The sequence below is a fragment of the Pavona decussata genome, unplaced genomic scaffold (assembly GCF_977016875.1).
Source record: "Pavona decussata unplaced genomic scaffold, jaPavDecu1.1 SCAFFOLD_381, whole genome shotgun sequence".
NCBI lineage: Eukaryota > Metazoa > Cnidaria > Anthozoa > Scleractinia > Agariciidae > Pavona > Pavona decussata.
Window position 1 is genome coordinate 156,895 of NW_028145755.1, and position 19,529 is coordinate 176,423.

The 19,529-nt window shown below is 38.3% G+C and overlaps 2 protein-coding genes, 1 long non-coding RNA gene and 1 pseudogene across 4 annotated transcripts; 1 reads left to right on the plus strand and 3 right to left on the minus strand.

The window, feature by feature from the left end:
* Nucleotides 1-534: 534 nt before the first annotated feature.
* LOC146451912 (uncharacterized) lies at nucleotides 535-2,231 on the minus strand. The gene is made up of 2 exons (XR_014859858.1): nucleotides 971-2,231; nucleotides 535-926 (listed from the first exon to the last, which is right to left on the minus strand). It is a non-coding gene; the product is annotated as an uncharacterized LOC146451912 (long non-coding RNA).
* Nucleotides 2,232-3,107: 876 nt separating this feature from the next.
* On the minus strand, nucleotides 3,108-6,503 carry LOC146451913 (protein fem-1 homolog B-like). The gene is made up of 2 exons (XM_085098375.1): nucleotides 3,513-6,503; nucleotides 3,108-3,256 (listed from the first exon to the last, which is right to left on the minus strand). The coding sequence occupies exon 1, from the start codon at nucleotides 6,405-6,407 to the stop codon at nucleotides 4,593-4,595; it is 1,815 nt and encodes a 604-aa protein (XP_084954501.1). The 5' UTR covers nucleotides 6,408-6,503; the 3' UTR covers nucleotides 3,108-3,256; nucleotides 3,513-4,592.
* Nucleotides 6,504-8,586: 2,083 nt separating this feature from the next.
* On the plus strand, nucleotides 8,587-14,582 carry LOC146451914 (selenoprotein T2-like; annotated as a pseudogene). The gene is made up of 5 exons (XR_014859875.1): nucleotides 8,587-8,787; nucleotides 10,884-11,127; nucleotides 12,225-12,312; nucleotides 13,098-13,198; nucleotides 14,289-14,582. The product of XR_014859875.1 is annotated as a selenoprotein T2-like (transcript).
* On the minus strand, nucleotides 14,138-18,155 carry LOC146451915 (uncharacterized). Its single transcript, XM_085098469.1, has 7 exons — nucleotides 17,861-18,155; nucleotides 17,696-17,754; nucleotides 17,060-17,223; nucleotides 16,178-16,261; nucleotides 15,958-16,031; nucleotides 15,329-15,378; nucleotides 14,138-14,631 (listed from the first exon to the last, which is right to left on the minus strand). Exons 1-7 carry the CDS (start codon nucleotides 18,043-18,045, stop codon nucleotides 14,624-14,626), a joined length of 624 nt encoding a protein of 207 aa, XP_084954595.1. The 5' UTR covers nucleotides 18,046-18,155; the 3' UTR covers nucleotides 14,138-14,623.
* Between the last annotated feature and the right edge of the window lie 1,374 nt (nucleotides 18,156-19,529).

Genomic DNA, 19,529 nt, shown 5'->3' on the forward strand with positions numbered 1-19,529 from the left:
GATGATTATAGCCAACTCAGCGCTACACGCCTCATTTGCTATCTATCATCTCATATCCAACGCGTGCTTGTGGAATAATTGTTAAATAGGTAATAGGTTTGTTTGGCGCAAAGGGTGTATGGTTTTTGGAATCGTATGTGTTTACGTCTGAACATGGGTATAGATTTTTGGTCCTTTTTGGTCTGTTACCATTTTGGTCCAAAAGTCTGATAACTGGTATGGATTTACACAAACAGGTGCGGATTTTCAAAGAGACCGGGTCTGAAAATGAGTAAAGGCCATGTCATATTTTGGTCTGAAATAGGGCCTGGATTTGGAGAACCGAACTACACACCCCCAAACAACTTGGATATCAAATGAACTTATCTTTTTTGTGGGTAGTGCACTGTGTAGTGCTCTACCCACTGTGTCGTCCGGCATGTAAGAGTGAGTGAGTGGGTGAGTGGGTGTCCACAAACAAACAGGTCCACAGTGCATGCACCGCACTACCAACATGTACGAAATGCGTACCTACTGCAGATAACTTCTGTAACGTGGTTTCTATGGAGCTATAACATTTATTTATTTACTTATTTATTACAATTTAATGGCACAAATTGGTAACTAAAAAGTAACAAATATCTAAAATAGCCATAAGGATAATCTACAAAAGGGTAAAAAACGTCCGATACTGATAAATATTACATATTACCTAACCTAAAAATGTAGGGACAATAAATGACAATAAAACTAGCCATAAAGTAACTTAGTAAGTTGATACAATCAACAGTTGATTAGTGGTGCAATATAAGCTATAGTTTTGGTCTGAAATAGGGTATAGATATTTTACCATTTTGGTCTAAATGTCTGAGAATGGGTATGAATTTCAGAGGCCAGATCTGAAAAAGAAACCGGAAAATCACACATTTTGGTCTGAAAGGTCAGGGCTTGAAGAGCCTACCCCCCCCCCCCCCCTCACACACAAACACACGGGGTCTCAACTTAACTAATAATAACAACTTGGATATCAAATGAAATTATCCTTTTTTCAAGACTGATAACTGTTTTAACATGACTAGCGGACTCAGCTAACATACAATTTCTTCTTTCTAAGAAACTATAATATTAACAGCACAAATCTAAAATAGACTGCTTGATGTAGCCTGTTTCTCTCTCAAAGTTTGTGTAGTGGCAACACAGTGAAAAATTGGGATGATTGGTACTGCGACCAGACAAGATTGGCATGCAATCCCTTCTCATTCAAACCCCCATTGAAGCTTGCGCTCGATGGGTTGATTAACCCTCAACTGATCTTAAGAGAAAAGGCGGTCTGCAAGCAGTCTAATCTAAAATAGCCATAAGGATAATCTTTGAAAGGGTAAAAAATCACCCCATAATATGACAGATCAACTATTACCTAACTTAAAAATGTAGGGACAATAAATGACAATAAAACTAGCCATAAAGTAAGTGTTTTAGTTTATACAATAAAAAGATAAACAGTGGTGCAATAAAATGTTCACCACTCTAGCCTTTAAAATACCAATGGTAGATGCAGAACAAGACTCCAAAGGGAGGGAATTTCACTTGTCAACTTAATAATTAATTGAGTATTTTTTAAGTTCTAGAGAGTTGCTCAGGTATAGCGGCAGCTTAAAGAGGTTCAAAGGCCTTTTTGGAGGTTTGAAATTAACGATTAGGAACTTTTTGGTATGGGGTGGGGGTGGGGGTCATTGTTGAAGAGAAACCTTTAACAGGGTCTCTTTTTGAGGGATGTCTACTGAGAAAAATAATGGGGTTATGTCAACTGGGCCATTAGACTTATTTGGGGGTCCAATATTAGCATAATTATAGGACTTTTGGTAGTCTAACAATATGGCCTCATTTGTACCTCTGTCACTGATATCCCTGAGAACCTTCCACTGGCAATTAACTTTCTTTCACCTCAAGATGAAAGAACAGCCTACTTTAAATCTTTTCACCCTCTACTTTAAGTCAGCTGATCATCTAAATCACAACAAATTTTAAATTTTTCCTCTATCTGGATCAAAAACTATTTTTAATTATTCCTTTTTTTCCCCTACAGTTGATTTATTCTGCTAAAACATTTAAATAATATTGTAATACTGGTCATTATAGTAGACCCTATTTTTGTTTGGTATAACTTGGAGAATTACAAGCCTGCAAGTGCAACTCAAAAGTGCACATCCTTGAACCTTCAAAGACTTTTAGCTTCCTTGCACCTAAGAAGGAAGTTGCCCGTACGAAAATTCTGAGCGAGACACGAGCGAGATTCCGGCCTGAGAAATGAGCGAGACATAGCCAAACACTAATCAGGCTTGCAAGAGCGTGACATTTTGAACGATACGTGAGCGAGAATCCACCGAGACAAATGAGCGAGACATAGCCAAACACTAATCAGGCTTGCAAGAGCGTGACAATTTGAACGATAAACGAACGGGAATGGAGCGAGACATTTGTATTGCTGATGTTTCGCTGAAATTATGGCTTGAATTTGTCTTGCTAGAGTCGGGCTGTATTATGGCCTAAATTATAATGTAGGTAATGCAACACCAGATAATAAAAATAGCACGTACACATTAACTACCTGTCGTACTTCGCGTCAAAAACTCGTTTATTATAAATCTATGCAATGACTACAAATTATGGCTACAATATATTTTAACAAAATTAAACGTTTCTGCATTTAATAGTACTTCCTGAGGTAACTGAAACATCAGAATTAGTGGGATGTTTACTACGAAGTGAATTGACATGTGAGTTAAATTGTTTATCTTTGGATCTAGGCAGTGTACTCTACACGCGATGTTTTCTGTTTGCGACTCTTCGATACAACTGGAAATTGAAACGAATACACGGCTATTCGAAAGGCTATTCAAAAACAAAACTCTTTTAGCCTACTTGGTGCCATTGTGACTTTAAAATTATGACAGAAAAACCGAGTATAATTTTACAATACCTCATTCTAGCTCACTCCGATCTGTCGAGTACATACCTAAACCGCGAAACGTCTTGCATACAATTAGCGGGCGGTATTTTGCTGGGTATTAAACGTAAACCTTTTTCTGTTACCCCCAAAATATTTATATTACAAAAGAGAAGAAGAGTCGCTTAAGGTGTGCCGTTTGTTTCCTGCTGTTTCCCTTGCTGCACCAGAAGCTTTCGTTTTGAACAGCTAACTTGATTCCTAAAGATTTAATTGATTTGTTTTGGTTGCGGGGCGGTCCTTTTGGTTTGCAGAAACACATCACGCATTCTGAAAAACAACGTAGAAAACGAAGAAATAATTTAGAGCTGCTATAGTGTTAGTCAGCTTTTTATCAACACCGTTTGAGCTTCATTTGAACACGCACTAATAATTCATGGCTAACATAAGTTTAACCGCGCGCGCTGAAAACAGCATCATCGGAACAACCCCACATGCATGTACATTTTTATAGCCGTGAATCGATCGTTTTCCATCCAGTGGGAATTCAGGTAAAGTATATCAATCATTTTATCATTATACTTACGTTTGGGACGCACATGGAGAATAAATGAATCCCGAGGAAAGCCGTTTGCTTCTCTTGAATGCGCCAGTTTTACCAAGCTCTTTGAATTCATCCACCGGCCAGTGTACAACGAGAATTTGGTACACTGACCTTTTTATCGCTGTGAAAGTATATGTAAGCATACAAAATTCCATCCATATCTTCGGAAACTGACACAGTCAAAAATATTATTTTGAAGAAAATGGAGCTAAACGGTCAAACGTCTGAATGCAGAGCTTTCCTACTTGAACTGCCCGGCGCTAACTTAACGGGATAAGATTTCAAAACAACAGCCAATCAGGAAAGTCGAGTTCTTGATCATGCGATAGGTATCATCTATCTCTTTGCTTGAATTGTTTGTTATTTCAGCAGTGCGTTATTCTACCCCAATTTTTTATTGTATTTTATTTCGTGTAGCTAATAATTGCACTCGGAGTCAAGTATTTCGCCAAAAACAATTTATAGCCGTATCAATACTCGTAAAAGATCCTCGAAACATGCCAATCGATCATCTTCACAAACGTTGGTTTCTCGTCATGTTTGGAACACGCTCAGAGCCAGCCATATTATCGCCCATATTTGTGCATTGCAAAATTCATGGTCTACAAACCCAGAGGAGGTAAACAGTTTTTTAACTATCACGTTGATGTATCGTTCCATTCTCGGCCATAACACAGCCCAGCAAATGTCACGTTCACCGCGTAAACGGCGTAAAACCAGTCTCGCTCGATCACGCTAATTTCTGGCTATATTATCGCTCTGAACATAGCAAGACAAATGTCTCGTTCTACTGCTGTAGCGAGACAAATCTGGTGTCTCGCTTTGTCTCGTTCAATTTACGCCGCAAAAATGACTTTATGGTTAGAATCAGGCCGGATTCTCGCCGTGTCAGGCTGTAAATTTTCGTACGGGTTGTCTTTTCAAGTTCTTGAATTTAGTTGAAGTGGATATCTTCTTAAAGTGTTAATACAACTGTCCAAAAAAAAAAAAACTACACCAAAGTTATAAATTATGCATGTAGTGCAAGCTCGCTCACCATGCCAGTCTACTCAAAAATGGAATTTACTTCATGCTGTTCTTTACAGTGAGAATCCTACGGGCCTCATCAGTTTCAGCAACATCCAAGGCTGTCTTGCCATCATTATTGACCATGTCTTTATTGATTCCACCATCTAATAATGCCTTTAGGATATCCCTCAACACCCGCAGGTCACTGTCATTTGTGGGCTTGAAAGCCACAGCTAAATGGCAAGCGGTGTTTCCTTCGTTGTTGACAGCATTGACATTTCCACCTGCATCGATGATGAGCTTCAGGGTTTTGGGACATGGAAATTTGCATACATTCTGCGAATAGAGGATGTCAGTGAGAGTTTTACAACATACAGACAAATGCAGCAAAGTGTTTCCATTTTGAGAGCATGGATTCGAAAGAAGGAACCTTTGGATAAGACCACACATCACTGCAGTTGAGCTTTCTTCCTTCCTCATATCTTGAACGTTTGTAAATGCTGTCATGAGATGCAAAGATATAAAGACTAAAGTCTCAAGTTTTTGCTGAAGCAACCTGACTTCATTTGCACCTTTTAAGTTGCTGGACTGCACCAGTTGCTCTGAAAGTCTTTCATATTCACCAATCAACTTTTCAAACACCTCTTCTATATCCTTTTGCCCAGGTGGACTATTTTTTTCAATCATATCACAACAGACGTTACAAAAGGAAGTTAAGTCTTCCGTGATTTCTTCACTTCCACAGTGACAGGAAATCTCCAGGGCATGCTTCCACAAACCAACACAACATCTGAAGTTCTCTGCATTACGTAAGATTACACCACGATTAAAGATTGGAATACAGAGTTCTATATTCTCTGTACCAAGAATTCTCTCTCTTATTATAAGAGCCTCCATGTGTATGGCATGATCATTGCCCTCAATCAGAGCAAGCTCCTTGAGATTTTGACTCTCCTTTCTATTCTCATACGCTTCTATAGGTTGCATATGTTGTTTGAAGAAGGGGTGTGACAAATCTTGAAATCTCTCTTCAATGCCACGTTTCATGTAAAAAAATGCTTTCTTGGTGTCATAGTTAGCATCTGAATCATTAGCAATGGTAGCACCCAGAAGCTCTAATGCCTCGATTCTCTGTTGCTTTGTGCACTGTGGATCCTTGATTAGATGCTCCACCATTTCTATCTTGCATTCATTGCTTGCTAAAAGTAGAGGGGTCAGTCGATTATTATCTGGCAACTGGGGTGCTCCAAGAGCTAACAGATCATCCACAATCTCAAATTGGTCCTTTTGGACAGCGCGATGAAGAGCGCTATATCCCCATTTGTCTTGCAGTTTAATGTCCGCCCCATGAGCGACCAGATAACTCACAACAGGCACATGCCCCTTGTAACAAGCTATTATTAAAGGGGTGCTGTCAACGTTATTGCGCGCATTCACATCAGCCCCGTTTTCAACCAAACACCGCACGATATCGTGGTGTCCATGGAAAGCAGCTACTCTCAAAGGAGTCGAGTTTCTAGAGGTTCGGCCGTCCACTTCCGCATTCTGTTCGATCAACAGTTTCACAGCATCAAGATGCCCAGCTGCAGCGGCGGCCCACAAAGGAGTACAACCTTCGATAACTTCCTTACTTTTTATAGTTCCCCGGGCTTCAATGTCCGCATTATACCTTAAAAGAATTTTCATCGCCTTCAGGTTTCCATTGTAAGCAGCAATGATCAAGGGAGTGGCGAGGTGGTCGCCATCTTGGATTTTCGTTTCCAGGGCCGTTTGCCTGTCGCTGATGCTCATCCGAATGAGTGCAGCGCTGAGGTCAACGTATGCATCATCCCGAGCAGCTTCGTATACTTTAGAATTTGCACTGAGCATCACAGAACACTAAAGTTCCACGCAACGCACTAAAATTAGCATTTAGCAGACGAACTATTATAACCCGCCTGTCGTCTTGCAAATCAGTCATGGAAGAATAAACAAATTTATGGGGAGTCTTCCCAGGCAGCTAGCCCCAGGCCCATGCTGAATATCGCATTTGAAAACCTGAGAAAATTTAAAGCGTTGCTCTGTTACACGAGGAAAGTTGTTAACACTTTTTCTGCTACGGGGAAGAGAAGGTTTTTTCCAGTATCGGCAAACGGCTTCTTTAAGATTCGAGACAAACTGCCGTAAGTCGGGCTATAGAACGGCAGGGATAACAAGTTTCAACTAAGACTTACTGTGAGTCGAAGCACAACCACGTAGGAGCCTTTGATAGTCCGAAACATCTGCACGCGGGTGATGTTGTCCATTGTTTTATCACAAGACATCTCTATGAAAACTGGAATGTTTACACATTTCGTTCACTTTGCGTCTGAACACAAACGTTATTGCCAAGGTAAAACTGATGCGCTGCATATGAACAAATTTCTTTACTGACCATTTATTTACGTTTTGACCTACAATCTTGGACAGATCAAATGAAAAATTAAGACCACCCCTCCCCCCCATTTCAATGATGGGAAAATGGCGCGTTTTGCTTTGCGCGCGAAATCATCATTGATTTTGGGGGGAGGGGGGGGGGGGTTTAATTTTTCATTTTATTCTGTCCAAGATTGTAGCTTATATTCCTCTTATTTTCGTTACCATTTAATTTTAGCTTTTGAGGTAAGAGATACATTTAATTTATCGTCATTCCCAGGGCATTTTCTCTTGAAAATTGGGACCCGCCCAATTTGCAAGAGTAAAGCCCTGGGAACAAGGTTGGACCAAAGAGAAAGAAGACGGTCACCTTCATATGCAACGATCAATTAATTAATGAACAAGGAAAATATAGAAAAATAGCCATAAGGACGATTTGTAAAAGAATTCTAAAGACCGCATATGAAAACAAATCACTTTGTTTTCCGCAAAACTTTCACTCGATTTGAGGCCAGAATGTACCAACATTTATTAGCCGAGCCATTGTTTTTGCTCATTAAACCTCTTTATCTTGGTGGCGTTCTTCTTGCCGTCCTCGTAGTCTTTGCTTAACAACCTGTTTCCGAACCTGCATAATGTAAACATTCAACTTCAGAAAGAGAAGGAACAATTCGCCATTGAATTGTTTGCCCAGGAACTTATCCCTCGTCTCCGAAAAAGGACGTAAGTAGAACTATTCCCAGCATACCCCATTAACTCACCCTTAATGTAAGAAGAAGGACTCAAAAAGGATGTACAGGCATTTGTTAAGAGCCTTCCATAAAAAGGTTAAAAACTTAAAAACAAATTAAAGGCAATTTTTTAAAATGAGTCAATTTTTCCGGGCAAAACGACTGGAAATTAAATGCAGAGGATCACACAACTGGTGCAAAACTGATTGCACTGTTACTTTTTCTAAAATATTTAGGACCCGGAAAGCTATTTAATCAGGGCTGTCACTGGCAACCTCACACGTCTTTAAATATGGAGAACATGACTTCCCCGGCCAGCAATAACAAAGCCCCTTACAGAGGCGTCGCATCAAGGGCAAATTCACGGGTTCAGTGAGGGGGGGGGGGGGGGGGGAGGAGGAACGTACATGAAACAACCAAAAACAACGCTAACCATCTCAGATTTTCTTGTCATAAAGAAGAAGAGATAGAATATACGGCTCAAAATCTGGAGATTACAGACATAAGTCTGGAGACCGGGAGATACCGTTTAAAATCTGGAGACTCCCGGATTATCCGGGAGAGTTGACAGCCCTATATTTTTCGCGTGCACAGTCTTCATTATTTAATAACTCTGAAAGTCAAAACGCTGAATGAAAATTACCATAGATGAAAACGGGATTTGAAAAATACTTCTCGGGCCAGAAACAGGAGTTCGAAAGTTTTAAGAAACGCCCACATGTGGTCAGATATTCCTCTCCACTCTAACGTTTCGTACTTATCGCTTTACCTGCAATGACTTTGGTTTATCGACATGTGTTTTGGGCGTCAGACGCATTTCCAAACAGACTCTTGCATGTGACAAAAGAGCTGAGAGTGCTGTAGTACTGGGAGTCCTGTGGCAGGACACGTGATTTAAGGCGGTGACGTCACATGCTTTAGCCCATTACGCAAGTCAGAAAGAAAGCGAACGCCAACATGGCGTCGAACGTGTATCTTATTGCGGCAGTTTTCTCTATTTTCTCATTAATGACTGTGAAAGAAATTATGTTCCCCAACCGAGTTCAAGCATCAAACCCGGATAATATGGATAGAGTAAAGAAAGCGGCCGTATTCACCGGTCCAACGATAAAATTTCTGTATTGGTGAGTATCGGAAAGTTGTGTTCTTTTGTCTATATTTGGATTCTCTTTGTTATGAAAGAAAGTTGTCAGATTCAGCCGTTATAGTCGTCCATTGTCTGCACAGTAGCAATCAGTTCTAAAGTAATCTTCACTGTTCATGAAAAGCAGATCGTCATGCAGCTGTTTAGTTTAGTCATCATGGCCTGGATAACTTATCAACTTTAATAGATCTAAGCACGCATGCGTTTAATTTGTTTGCAAGCTTTTATAGCTAATCTTATAACAAGCTCAGTACATATAGGATAATATAGGTGACCAGGGATTTCATGGAATTCGAGGTTTCATTTTGTGTTAAGTTGCCGCCAAAATATTGGATATATAAAATATTGGATATAAAAAATATTGGATACATAAAATATTTTTTATATATTTATATTGTTATAATATTTATTTAGTTAATCTCTATCTTGAAATTATAACGGTTCTTGGGAGGGTTTCTTTAGGTGGTCTGCCTTGTATGGGGTCTCCGACTCTTTTGCAGGCTATCCTATCATCCTAGCTAATGTCTCTATTTTAATTTACTGTACGAACTTCTTTGTTGTCATTGAATTGTAATAAAGATAAAGATAAAGAACGAGTGGTGAGGAAGCCTAATAATTATTGAAACCAAAATACTTGGTCTCCCATAATAATAATAATAATAATGATAATAATAATAATAATAATAATAATAATAATAATAATAATAATAATAACAATAATAATAATAGTAATAACAAGATGCCTGCTACTTTGGCATTATGCGTGATGCTGGGGCTGATTCATTTATTCCAACTGTATGCTTCGCCGATTGATAGTTTGAGTCACGACGATCGCGTTTCGTTGTTTCCCTTGTATTACGCGACCCAGACTTTCACTGGAAATTTTTGAAATTCCATTACGATAACATAAGCTTCTCAATGACCTCTTTTCAGTCTCGCGTCGTGGTCTAAGACTGTCAAACAAAGCATGATTCCTTCGCCAGGATCTCACCAATTTCCACCGTTTTAAATGTCGGGTGCTTCTTAGAAGTTATTCTTTCGATTCACTGCTTCAAAATGGTGAAATTTCCGTTTGAAAACGGCAAACTTGAGTCCAGAACATGTTAACAATATGGCGTCAAATTTAATCCAGATTTGATAAATAAATCAAATGATGCTTTGACGTCACACAGGTAGGGGTGAGTGGGTCCCCTCCCTCGCGATATAAGCGACAAAAAAGGATTTTGATTGGCCCTCTTTTGTTGAAGACAATCAGGACAATACATCCCGAGTAGGAGAGGGGATAGTTTAATGAATAAATTAATGTACACATTTGTAGCTACGAGGAAGAAAAAAAAAAAGAAAAAAAAAAAAAAGAAATCGACCCGTTTTTAGACACGGTATGCCCTCTCAGGGCATCCCGCGTAATAATAGTAGTAAGTAGTGATGTTTAAGGCACGTGTTAAGAGAGTGTTTTTGATTTGATATGTGAAGTACATGTAGGCCTTTCCACTTATATGATTTTCACTTTTATTTATTTTTTAATTTTTTATTATTATTTTACCTTTTTATCACCAAGTTATTTAGAGTTAGATTTAAGTAATTTTAAGTATGAAATAGTTTTAATAGAGCAACAGTTTAGTTTCTTGAAGGCCACATAGGCTATGCTGTGCACCCTATGTGGTTCGTGATTAGCATTCTTACATTAACTTTTACACAGCATAATAATACAGTTAAACCTCCCGTAAGTACCACCCAAAATGTCAAGCCTAGGTGGTCGCTTCTCTATCTATTGCACAATGGATATCTCTGTAGGAAAATGTTGACTGGAAAAAGAAATAATGAGCAAAATTTTCGTATGTGGTGACGTCTTTGCATTGAAGGTTACCAAAAGGGAAGTTGGGAGAATGAGCTTGAATCACTTGTATAGATGTGGGTGGGCTTGCCAAATTTCTGTTGTTGGCTCATTTTCCATATAAATTCTGGCCTTTTCTTTGGTTCCATACGTTGTTGATTCCAATCAAATTATTGTCGTGTGATTTCCTAATAATGACTGTGATTATTAATAAAATATTTGTCTCTTTGTTTTCTTTTAAGTTACTCCTGAGGGTACCGTAAGGTGTTTGAAGAATACGCAGGCTTCATTCACCAGAACTTTCCTATGGTCCGCATTGAAGGTGACAATTACCCCCCTCCCCGTCCCCGACAGATGCTGGCCAGCCTTATAAGCATGGGTAAATTAGTTGTCATGGCTTTGGTACTACTTGGTGAAAGGCTCCAGATTTGGGAGAATCTCAACATGGATCCACCACAAGTTTACATTTGGGCCACACAGAACAAGGTATTTATACTTACAAAGAGTTGTCTACTAAACAGAATCCAGATAACACAGCTTTTAGCTACAAGCTTTCGACACCATCATGTCATCTTTGTCAACTGATGAAGAATTCAGTTGTCACTTAACCTATGATAATCAATGTCGTGTGACAAAATGTCCTTGTACTGGGCTGGAATTTCAAAATCCCACTTGTGGTTGACAGTCAGTGAATTTCAATAGCCTCCCGTGCTCTTCTCTTAAGGAAGTTATCTTCCCTTACCATTATAGTTTAATGTGTGGTTGTCTCTTTGAGGTGTTTGCCAACTGCAGTGATAATTTGTATGTTTTGCATATTCTTTTGCATAATTCTATGCATGGCATGTTCCTTTTGTTCAACATCATGAATCTTGCATGTATCCAGTGGTGAAATGGTTTGTGAGTTATGGTCATGCTCCTTTAGTCTATTCAGTCCATCAATATTTTAAGAAGGGTACAAAAGAATATTGTGCTGCTAACCCTTAAGACACAAATGATGGATCACAGAATTAACTCTGCAGTGTATGTTAAAGTGCTAACGTGAACCCATTAATTTCCCACTGAGCGTTAGCCGTAAGGAAATGGAAGATTGCACCATGCAAAGAAAAAACTTTGACCTTGTCAGGAATTGAGGACTAACACTATCAGCCCTTCATTCTGATAGGGAACAGCTTTATAGACTTGCATTTAACTCTTTAACCCTTTAACCCCTAATATGAAAGAAGATATTCTCCTATCTTGTCCCCATAGTTTTCTTATAAAAGTACTGGGGAGAAGTTTAATATTAAAATATCAAGAAAATTCGTCTTGGGTGATCATATCCTTACTTCTCGTGACCTCAGGAGTTGAATAAGCATTGATATCACAAGGAAAAATTTGATGCTGATCACTGTTAGGGCTTAAAGGGTTAAGAGCTGTGTACATGTTAAGGTTATTTATTAGTTTGCAGTCAGCACAATTAAGAGTGTAGGAAGGAGGTACATGTAAGGAATTCCTAGTCAAATAATGTTTGTCACCCACTTCTTACATTGAAAATAAATTCTCAATCTTTTTGTGCATTTGTTGCACTTGTTGTTTTCTTGCAGATGTATGCATGTATTCTCATATTTTTTACCACAAACATGATCGAAGGGCAGTTGATATCCACTGGGGCTTTTGAAGTTTCACTCAATGGTATGTTTAAAATATACTCTGGTCTCCTTGTCAAAACATGAAGGAAGCAGCTGCTATCTCAACTCCTGTCAGGAAGTGAAGGAGTAGAACCTTAGGTGACTGGTGGTCCCTATTCATAGATGTTAATGTGAAATGAAGTAACATGGTGTATAGCTTCCATTTTAAGGCTAAGCTCTGAAGCAGCTCTTCAAGAACTGCTAATGACATGGGTTCTGATTGTAACAACTGCCATTGTTTTTAGAGGTATGGGCAATGTTTCTGTTGTTTTCTGTAGTGGCCTCTTAAAGGGTAACAAGCCATAGTGTGGAAACTGCTGAATGATCCGAAAGCTATACATATACTGGTACAAAATTGTATGAATCCAAACTGTCTTGTTACAGTAAATGGATCTTTAGGTTAAGCCATACATTTTTCCTCTTACATGTACCTTTAAATAAAATGGCTGATGTCTGAAGCATTTCAGTTGAATACTGCTCTTTCCCAGAAGAATTGGATTCTGGCTAATTGTTGCTGTGGAGTATCATTTTTAAAAAACATTACTAAGTTGAATACAGCAAAATGCCCTGAAAAAATGAATCATACAGTAGTCAAGCCTGATGAGTAACTTTGGTTTGATTTGGTTTATGTTCACCCTGCCTCTCCATAATAAAGTTTTTAGTGTGCACTCTAAAAAGTATTTTAAGCAAAGGTTAAATTTTCCAGCTAGTGGTCCGATAACTTATTTGCAAGTTCCAGGCATTTCTTATTGTTCCTTTCCTAAGTATCAATATTAACTCTGTTTTCAGACATGCCAATTTGGTCCAAACTGGAATCTGGCCGCCTTCCTAATCCAAATGAACTTCACCAGATCATTGAAAATCAGCTCAAGTTTAGTCCCGGACATTAGGTTAGTCTTCTACATGTAATTTTTGCGTGATGAAGGGCAATGCAACTTGGTGCTGTTGTTATGGTAGCTATTTTTTTTGGTTTAATTTCCTTTATTAATTTTGCAGTCATGCATCCTGCCCAATTTCAGTCTTACTAGTCAGTCTAAGATACAAAACAAGAAGTTGACATTTCCAGGGGTTTCCTTCATTTTTGTGATAGGAGGGTTTTTGATGATAAATAGACTGGCAGCATTCATTAATAGGCCATTTCCGAGTTGCTGTGCACCTCATCATGAAAGTGAGGCTAAGTGCAAAAAGTGCTGCCCACAATATTTCAAGAATTATTTTACTTTTGACAAGAGCATTCACGTGCACACTACACAACAGAGCATCCTCTTACATTTGCCCACTGTAAGAGCTGAAGAAGCTAAGAGATCCTTTCATTATCATGGCTGTGTGATTTTTAATAAGTTTAACTATAAGTAGTTCTTAATAGTCTATAGTTTATGATATTTGTAGGATAGTTATTATAATGAAACAGTTAAGTGTTTCCTTTATTATTTGATCTTACTGTAAATATTCTTGTAGTTTAGGATACTTAGGGCTCCTATTGATAGCAGGTCAGCTCGTTTGTGCTGTCTGACAGGGCCACCCTGAGTTTAACTATTAATAAATAAAGGTGTCTATATCTATCTTTTTATGTGAATATTTGTTTTGTTTGCATATGAATGAAAGGAATAAACACGTTGTACTTAGCCTGGCTTTCACAATGAAGTTCAAGGCAACTGGGAAATGGCCTATTTGTCTTGTTCAGACTGTCTTTAAAGCTTTCCAAAGGCAGGTATCATGTTTAGAGTAGGTGGGTGCCAGTATGTTGGGCCTGACCTCTAAAAACATACCCTCGTATTTCTACCTCCTTAGGTATCTGCAGTAGTGTTACTAGATAAAGCAACATCAAGTTTGAAATTAGTTTCAGAAATTTATTGATTATGATTATCCAAGTTTTACAAGAGTTTATCAAGCAGCAGTCACCAAAGTCTGAGTAGTGAAAACTGGTTGCACTTCCACTGGGGACTAAAATTTAATACAATCTCTTTTATCTTTCAACAGAATTGCGGATTTCAAGATTGTGACTCCCAAATTATGACGTTTGATGCAGAAAGTGGGTCCACCACTTGCCTTGAACTGATCCTCGCTGGGAGTATCATTCATCGGAAACCAAAATATAATGAACAAGACTAAAACTTGACAGTTGTAATGTTTTCTTTACACATCATACCATGCTAATAGTAAATTTTTTTTATTGAAGTTAGAATGTAAAGTCAAACACACATTTTATTAGTTTCTAGGTAGTTAGGATGTTCCAGTAGTGTGTGTCTTTCCAATAAATCTCTATTGTACAAATTTGTTTCTTGTATGGCATTCTGTTCCACTTCTTGTAATGCTTAGTAACCTATAAAAGCAGTAGAAATAAAGTGTAACATTGTGTTTTAAAAATACTGATTGCAAGGGATAGGTCATTGTATGTAGCAAGAGATTCCTGCAGGGCTTTGGGAGAAGGAAAGAAAATTGCACAAAACATTGAGTCACACACATATATACACAATTATTAAAAACTGGATCATTGTATAATGCAATTCGAGGGATTTGATTGGCTGAGCAGCCATGGTATATGAGCCAAGAAATGGCGGCCATTGAATTGTCTGCTGGTTCTTCTCTTACAGCGAAATCAGTAAGATCTAGCAATATTTCGTGATTGTTTTTAATAGAACAATTATTCCACTTGCGTTTGTTGGATATGAGATGATTATAGCCAACCAGGCGCTACGTGCCTCGTTGGCTATCTATCATCTCATATCCAACGCGCGCTCGTGGAATAATTGTTAAATATAATTTGCAGTAGTGTAGCAGAAGCTTGTAATTATTGTAGCAGCTGGCAGCTATTTTCTGTTATTTGTTTTTACTGTTTTCTAGAAGGGATGCAAGCCAATCACATGAGACTTTAACTGCGAGAGCTGCTACATCACCCAAAAATTGGTCAGAAGGAAAATTATCCAAACCCCCCTAAACTCCCCCACCCCCCAGCCCCCGCCCAAAAAAATCTATATAATAGGTTGTCACTGTAGAGTACTATATTGTACCAAACCTACCATTGTAGGTATTTCTTGTCTCCAATCTGTCAAGAAATGCTTGGTTTCTCCTGTAACCAATAAATTAGTAATATCTCATAATTTGTGAATTGAAGTTTGTTCTCCTTGTCAGCTAGGCTTTCTCAAAGCCCTCCCGCCTTTACAATTGTTTTGGCTACTTGGGGAAAGAAGTCTTAATCCCAACTTGTGGGTATTAAGTCCACATGCAAACTTGGATGTTTGATCAGCCACTGGCAAAATATGTTCTCAAGAAGGACTGTGACTAGCAAACTTTCAAGTTCATTTACTACTTTCTGAGAAACTGGGGACATAAAGCAAGAAGGAATCAATCGATAAATAAAGTGCTGGAACGTGAAGAAAAAAAGTTGATGTTTTGACATCACTGTCTTTTTCGGGGTATAAAAAAACTAGCCAATTGAGTGCCAGTTTTTTTTGTACCCTGAAGAAGACAGTAACGTCAAAACTTCAGGGTTTCTTTTTTTTCATGTTCCAGCTCTTTATTTATCAATTCCTTCTTATGTATTTGAAGGTGCTAGGCAGTTTGTACATTTTTGTCAGCATTAAGTAAGGCTTGAACAGCGTGTATAATCTGCTTCAAACCCTGCTTATAATAAAGCACCAAAATTTACCGTCTGTGGGCATCTCTATGTCTTTCTTCCAGCTCCTGAGCTCTTACAGCCCTGAGAACTTCGTTCCTCTCAGCCTTGAATAAAAACAGTGAATCCTTGTCAAAATGTAGTGCAGTATTTAGAATGGGAATAGTGGGAAATAAATGTTTCTCTGTACTGACTATCCTTTGGGAACATTCAGAATTTCATATTTCTCTAGACATTTGTCTTGTGTTCAAACCTGTGCTCTAGCTTTTTCCTTTTTTTCCCTGTGTTCTTTCTCTTCGGCTTCCCTTTTTTCTCGTTGCCATTTTTCACGCTTTTTCTAAAAGGAAAAAATAATGCCTCAATACAGTCAAACCCTGTTATTACTGACACCCTTGGGGCCAGAAAAGGTGTCCATATTAAGGAGTGCCCTTATTAAGTAAGTTAGGAAAATGTATGGAGTGGGACAAAGAAAACAGTCTGTAAAGATGAAATGTCCATATTAAGCAGGTGTCTGTAAAGGGGGGCTCAACTGTACTTCACTGGTACTACAATATTGGCTATTCTATAATGGAACTACTGGTATATTTCTATACGGACATCGTTTTTGGCCTTTCTCCACTCTGCTTTGATGATGGCAATCATTTTGGCTGACTAATACAGAAATTATGTACCCAGTCTTTCTATAAATTCAGCGAGTCAAAAGTAGAGTGGTAGACAATTCACAGGCGTAGGAATTTGTAATTGACCAATTATTATTTGTATTGAATTTGTAATGTTTAAAGTTCTTCATAATATTAAGGTTGGTACACATCTGCACATGAGAGGACAAGTTCTATAGGAGTTGTCCTGTCATGTGAACTACCTATTTTTCACAAAAAATTCTAACTCAGATGTCAATTGAAGTTGTCCCCTCAAAATTATGTGTGTGTAAGACAAACACTTGTAACCTGCAGTCCTATTGTGTAAACATTACAAGGGACTTGTCCCAGGGCGTTAGTCCTGGGGGACTTTTTCCCTCGTGTGTGGTCAAGGGCACATTTTCCTTCAGTTTTATACGGTACAGTACATTTGACGATTGAATAAAATCGCCTCGTGTTTAATATATTTTCAGATAATATACCAGAAAGCATTTCACCTGAATTTCTAGCCCTGTCGTTGCGGCTGTCACGGCTTTCTGTTTTTGCATTATAGCTGACGAGTGATTCATTTCTCCGCCAACACGGCGAGGTCGTTCATGAATCCGTTGTAGCCGTCTGGCCTCACGGCGAGCATCTGCTTCCTCTATTTCTCTGTTTGCCACTAATGAAAGAGGGAAAATTTTAGTGCACTCTATTTAATATGAGAAAAATATTCTGGAAAAATTGGGAAAACACTGAACTCCACTCAAGTGTTTCGAGCTTCCCTTTAATGAGGAGATGGTAAAGTACATGTATTGCCTTTACAATTCGTGTTAGAAGCATTGAAGATGTAAGCTTTTCAAAGACCTTTTTAAAAGGTCGTCGCATGAATCTTCCATGCTATTTTAAATCCGGAATTCTTGATTGATTTTTTTGTCTCTACGTAAAGGAAGTGCTTCCTGTGATGTTTTTATTGTTTTATTACCAGCCAGATTCCTACAACTGTGACCGTTTTCTAGGTTCTTAGTAGAGCTGGCTTTCTAATACTGAAAGTATCGCATCGATACCGCAAAGAATAATTAACGAAAAACAATCCAATATTCAGATTCGAAAAGTTCTTCTTTCGGTTAAATAATTAAGCTTCAATATCTAACCTTGCTCCAACTGAACTCGCTTTTTTTCGTCTGGCCTGAACATCGTAAATCCAACATTTCTGTAAGAAGAATTACATGTAAGAAGCATAAACATCGAAACTGCCTCAGTACAGCTTTACAAAAATATACTAAACACGACAAACTGCATATCAAACTTAAGCGTACCTTTGTACTCTGGATGTAGTTTCAGTTTGTCCGTGAGCTCCGTGAGGTTGCTGTTCTTGTTGATCTGCATCAAACTGTTCTCCGCTGCTACCCCTTCCCATATCATTTCTAGCCGCGTTTGGTCCTCTCGAATAACCGGCGGAATAACCTCCACGAGAATAGTCGTAAGTTCTTGAATAACTCATAGCGAACTTAAAAAAGCGCTCAATGTTTCCTCTACGATGACTGATTTCTGAAAATTTTATCAACTATCACTTTCGAAGAAAATTTATAAACAAATGCATTTTTTCCGGGAAACTCCCGCCAACACCAAGGCGAGGCTCTGACGTAATTGACGATCCGAAATGTTTGATCGGGGCCATTGACCGGAAGCGGGGACAACAGTGGGGATTTAACGTGAAGGAATATTCTGAATATTAACCTGTACTTATTGTAAAAAATATATTTTACGAGATGTTTGAGTTGCGGATACAGGATCGGATTGGAATGTAGTCACTCAAGATGGTCTGTAAGTTTTAAACTGGAAGTTTAGTAACATAAGATGTGTAGTTTTTTTATCTTATGAATTAATAAAGACTATTATTATTATTATTATTATTATTATTATTATTATTATTATTATTATTATTATTATTATTATTATTATTATTATTATCACTAGGACTTTTGGGTTTTTGTCATTGTAATCACTGGTCATTTCATCATCGACTTGTCTGTCAAGGCTGTCATATTTTAAGATTAAAACTGAAAACATTTTAATTTTAGCTATTGTTCTCATTATAATTGTTTCATTAATTTTTGTACACATTTTTTTTGTCAACCTCTAGAGGTTTTGTAAAGTGCAATAGGACATTTTCACTATGGCGTCATTTTACTACAACTACCAGAATCCTTTTGGTTTTTGTTTTCTCATGCTAATTAGAGCTATTGTTCTTTGCTGTCCACTGGGATTACAAAATTTGAATTTGAAAAGGAAAACGAAATGAATTCTGGTAGTTGTAGTCAAATGACGCCATCATGTACACGGAAATTGCGCCACGAGATAAATGTTATATGCGCAATGTAATTTAAAGGAATCATATCAGACATTATGGAATATACATCTTGGGGTGCTTAACATTTACATGGAAAACCCGGAAATTCCAGTTGGAAAATCAAATGGTACGCATCATTCCATTTGGAATACTTCTGAAATTATGGAGCTTCTGGTCAAAGTGATGCATTTTTATTACTCCTTTTGGGATTTACAGCTGATATTCCTACATTTTGCATGTTATCGTATTTATGCCAAAAATTTCCATCCGGGTGGTTTGCGTAAATGGTTGACCTTTTATGTTTTGGAGATCATATGAAGAGAGGGAGCAGATGTGGTTTAGAGGCAAATCTTACACTCAGCTCTCTCTTCCGAAAGCACTGTTCACACGTACGGTATGTCACCTTGTACTCAGGTGTTCTCAGAATGGGAACTAGCCTCCCTTGCTGACGCTCTTTTGGCTCGTCACGCAATCTTTTCTCTTCAACGGTACGAGCTTTTCTCCCCAACGGTACGAGACGTCGAGGAAAGATTGCGTGACGAGCAAAATTAGGGCGTCCGTGAGGGAGACTAAATGGGAACGTCTTGTCCTAAAAATTTCTTATCGCTACCTCACAAGTGTGAACCAGGCTTAAT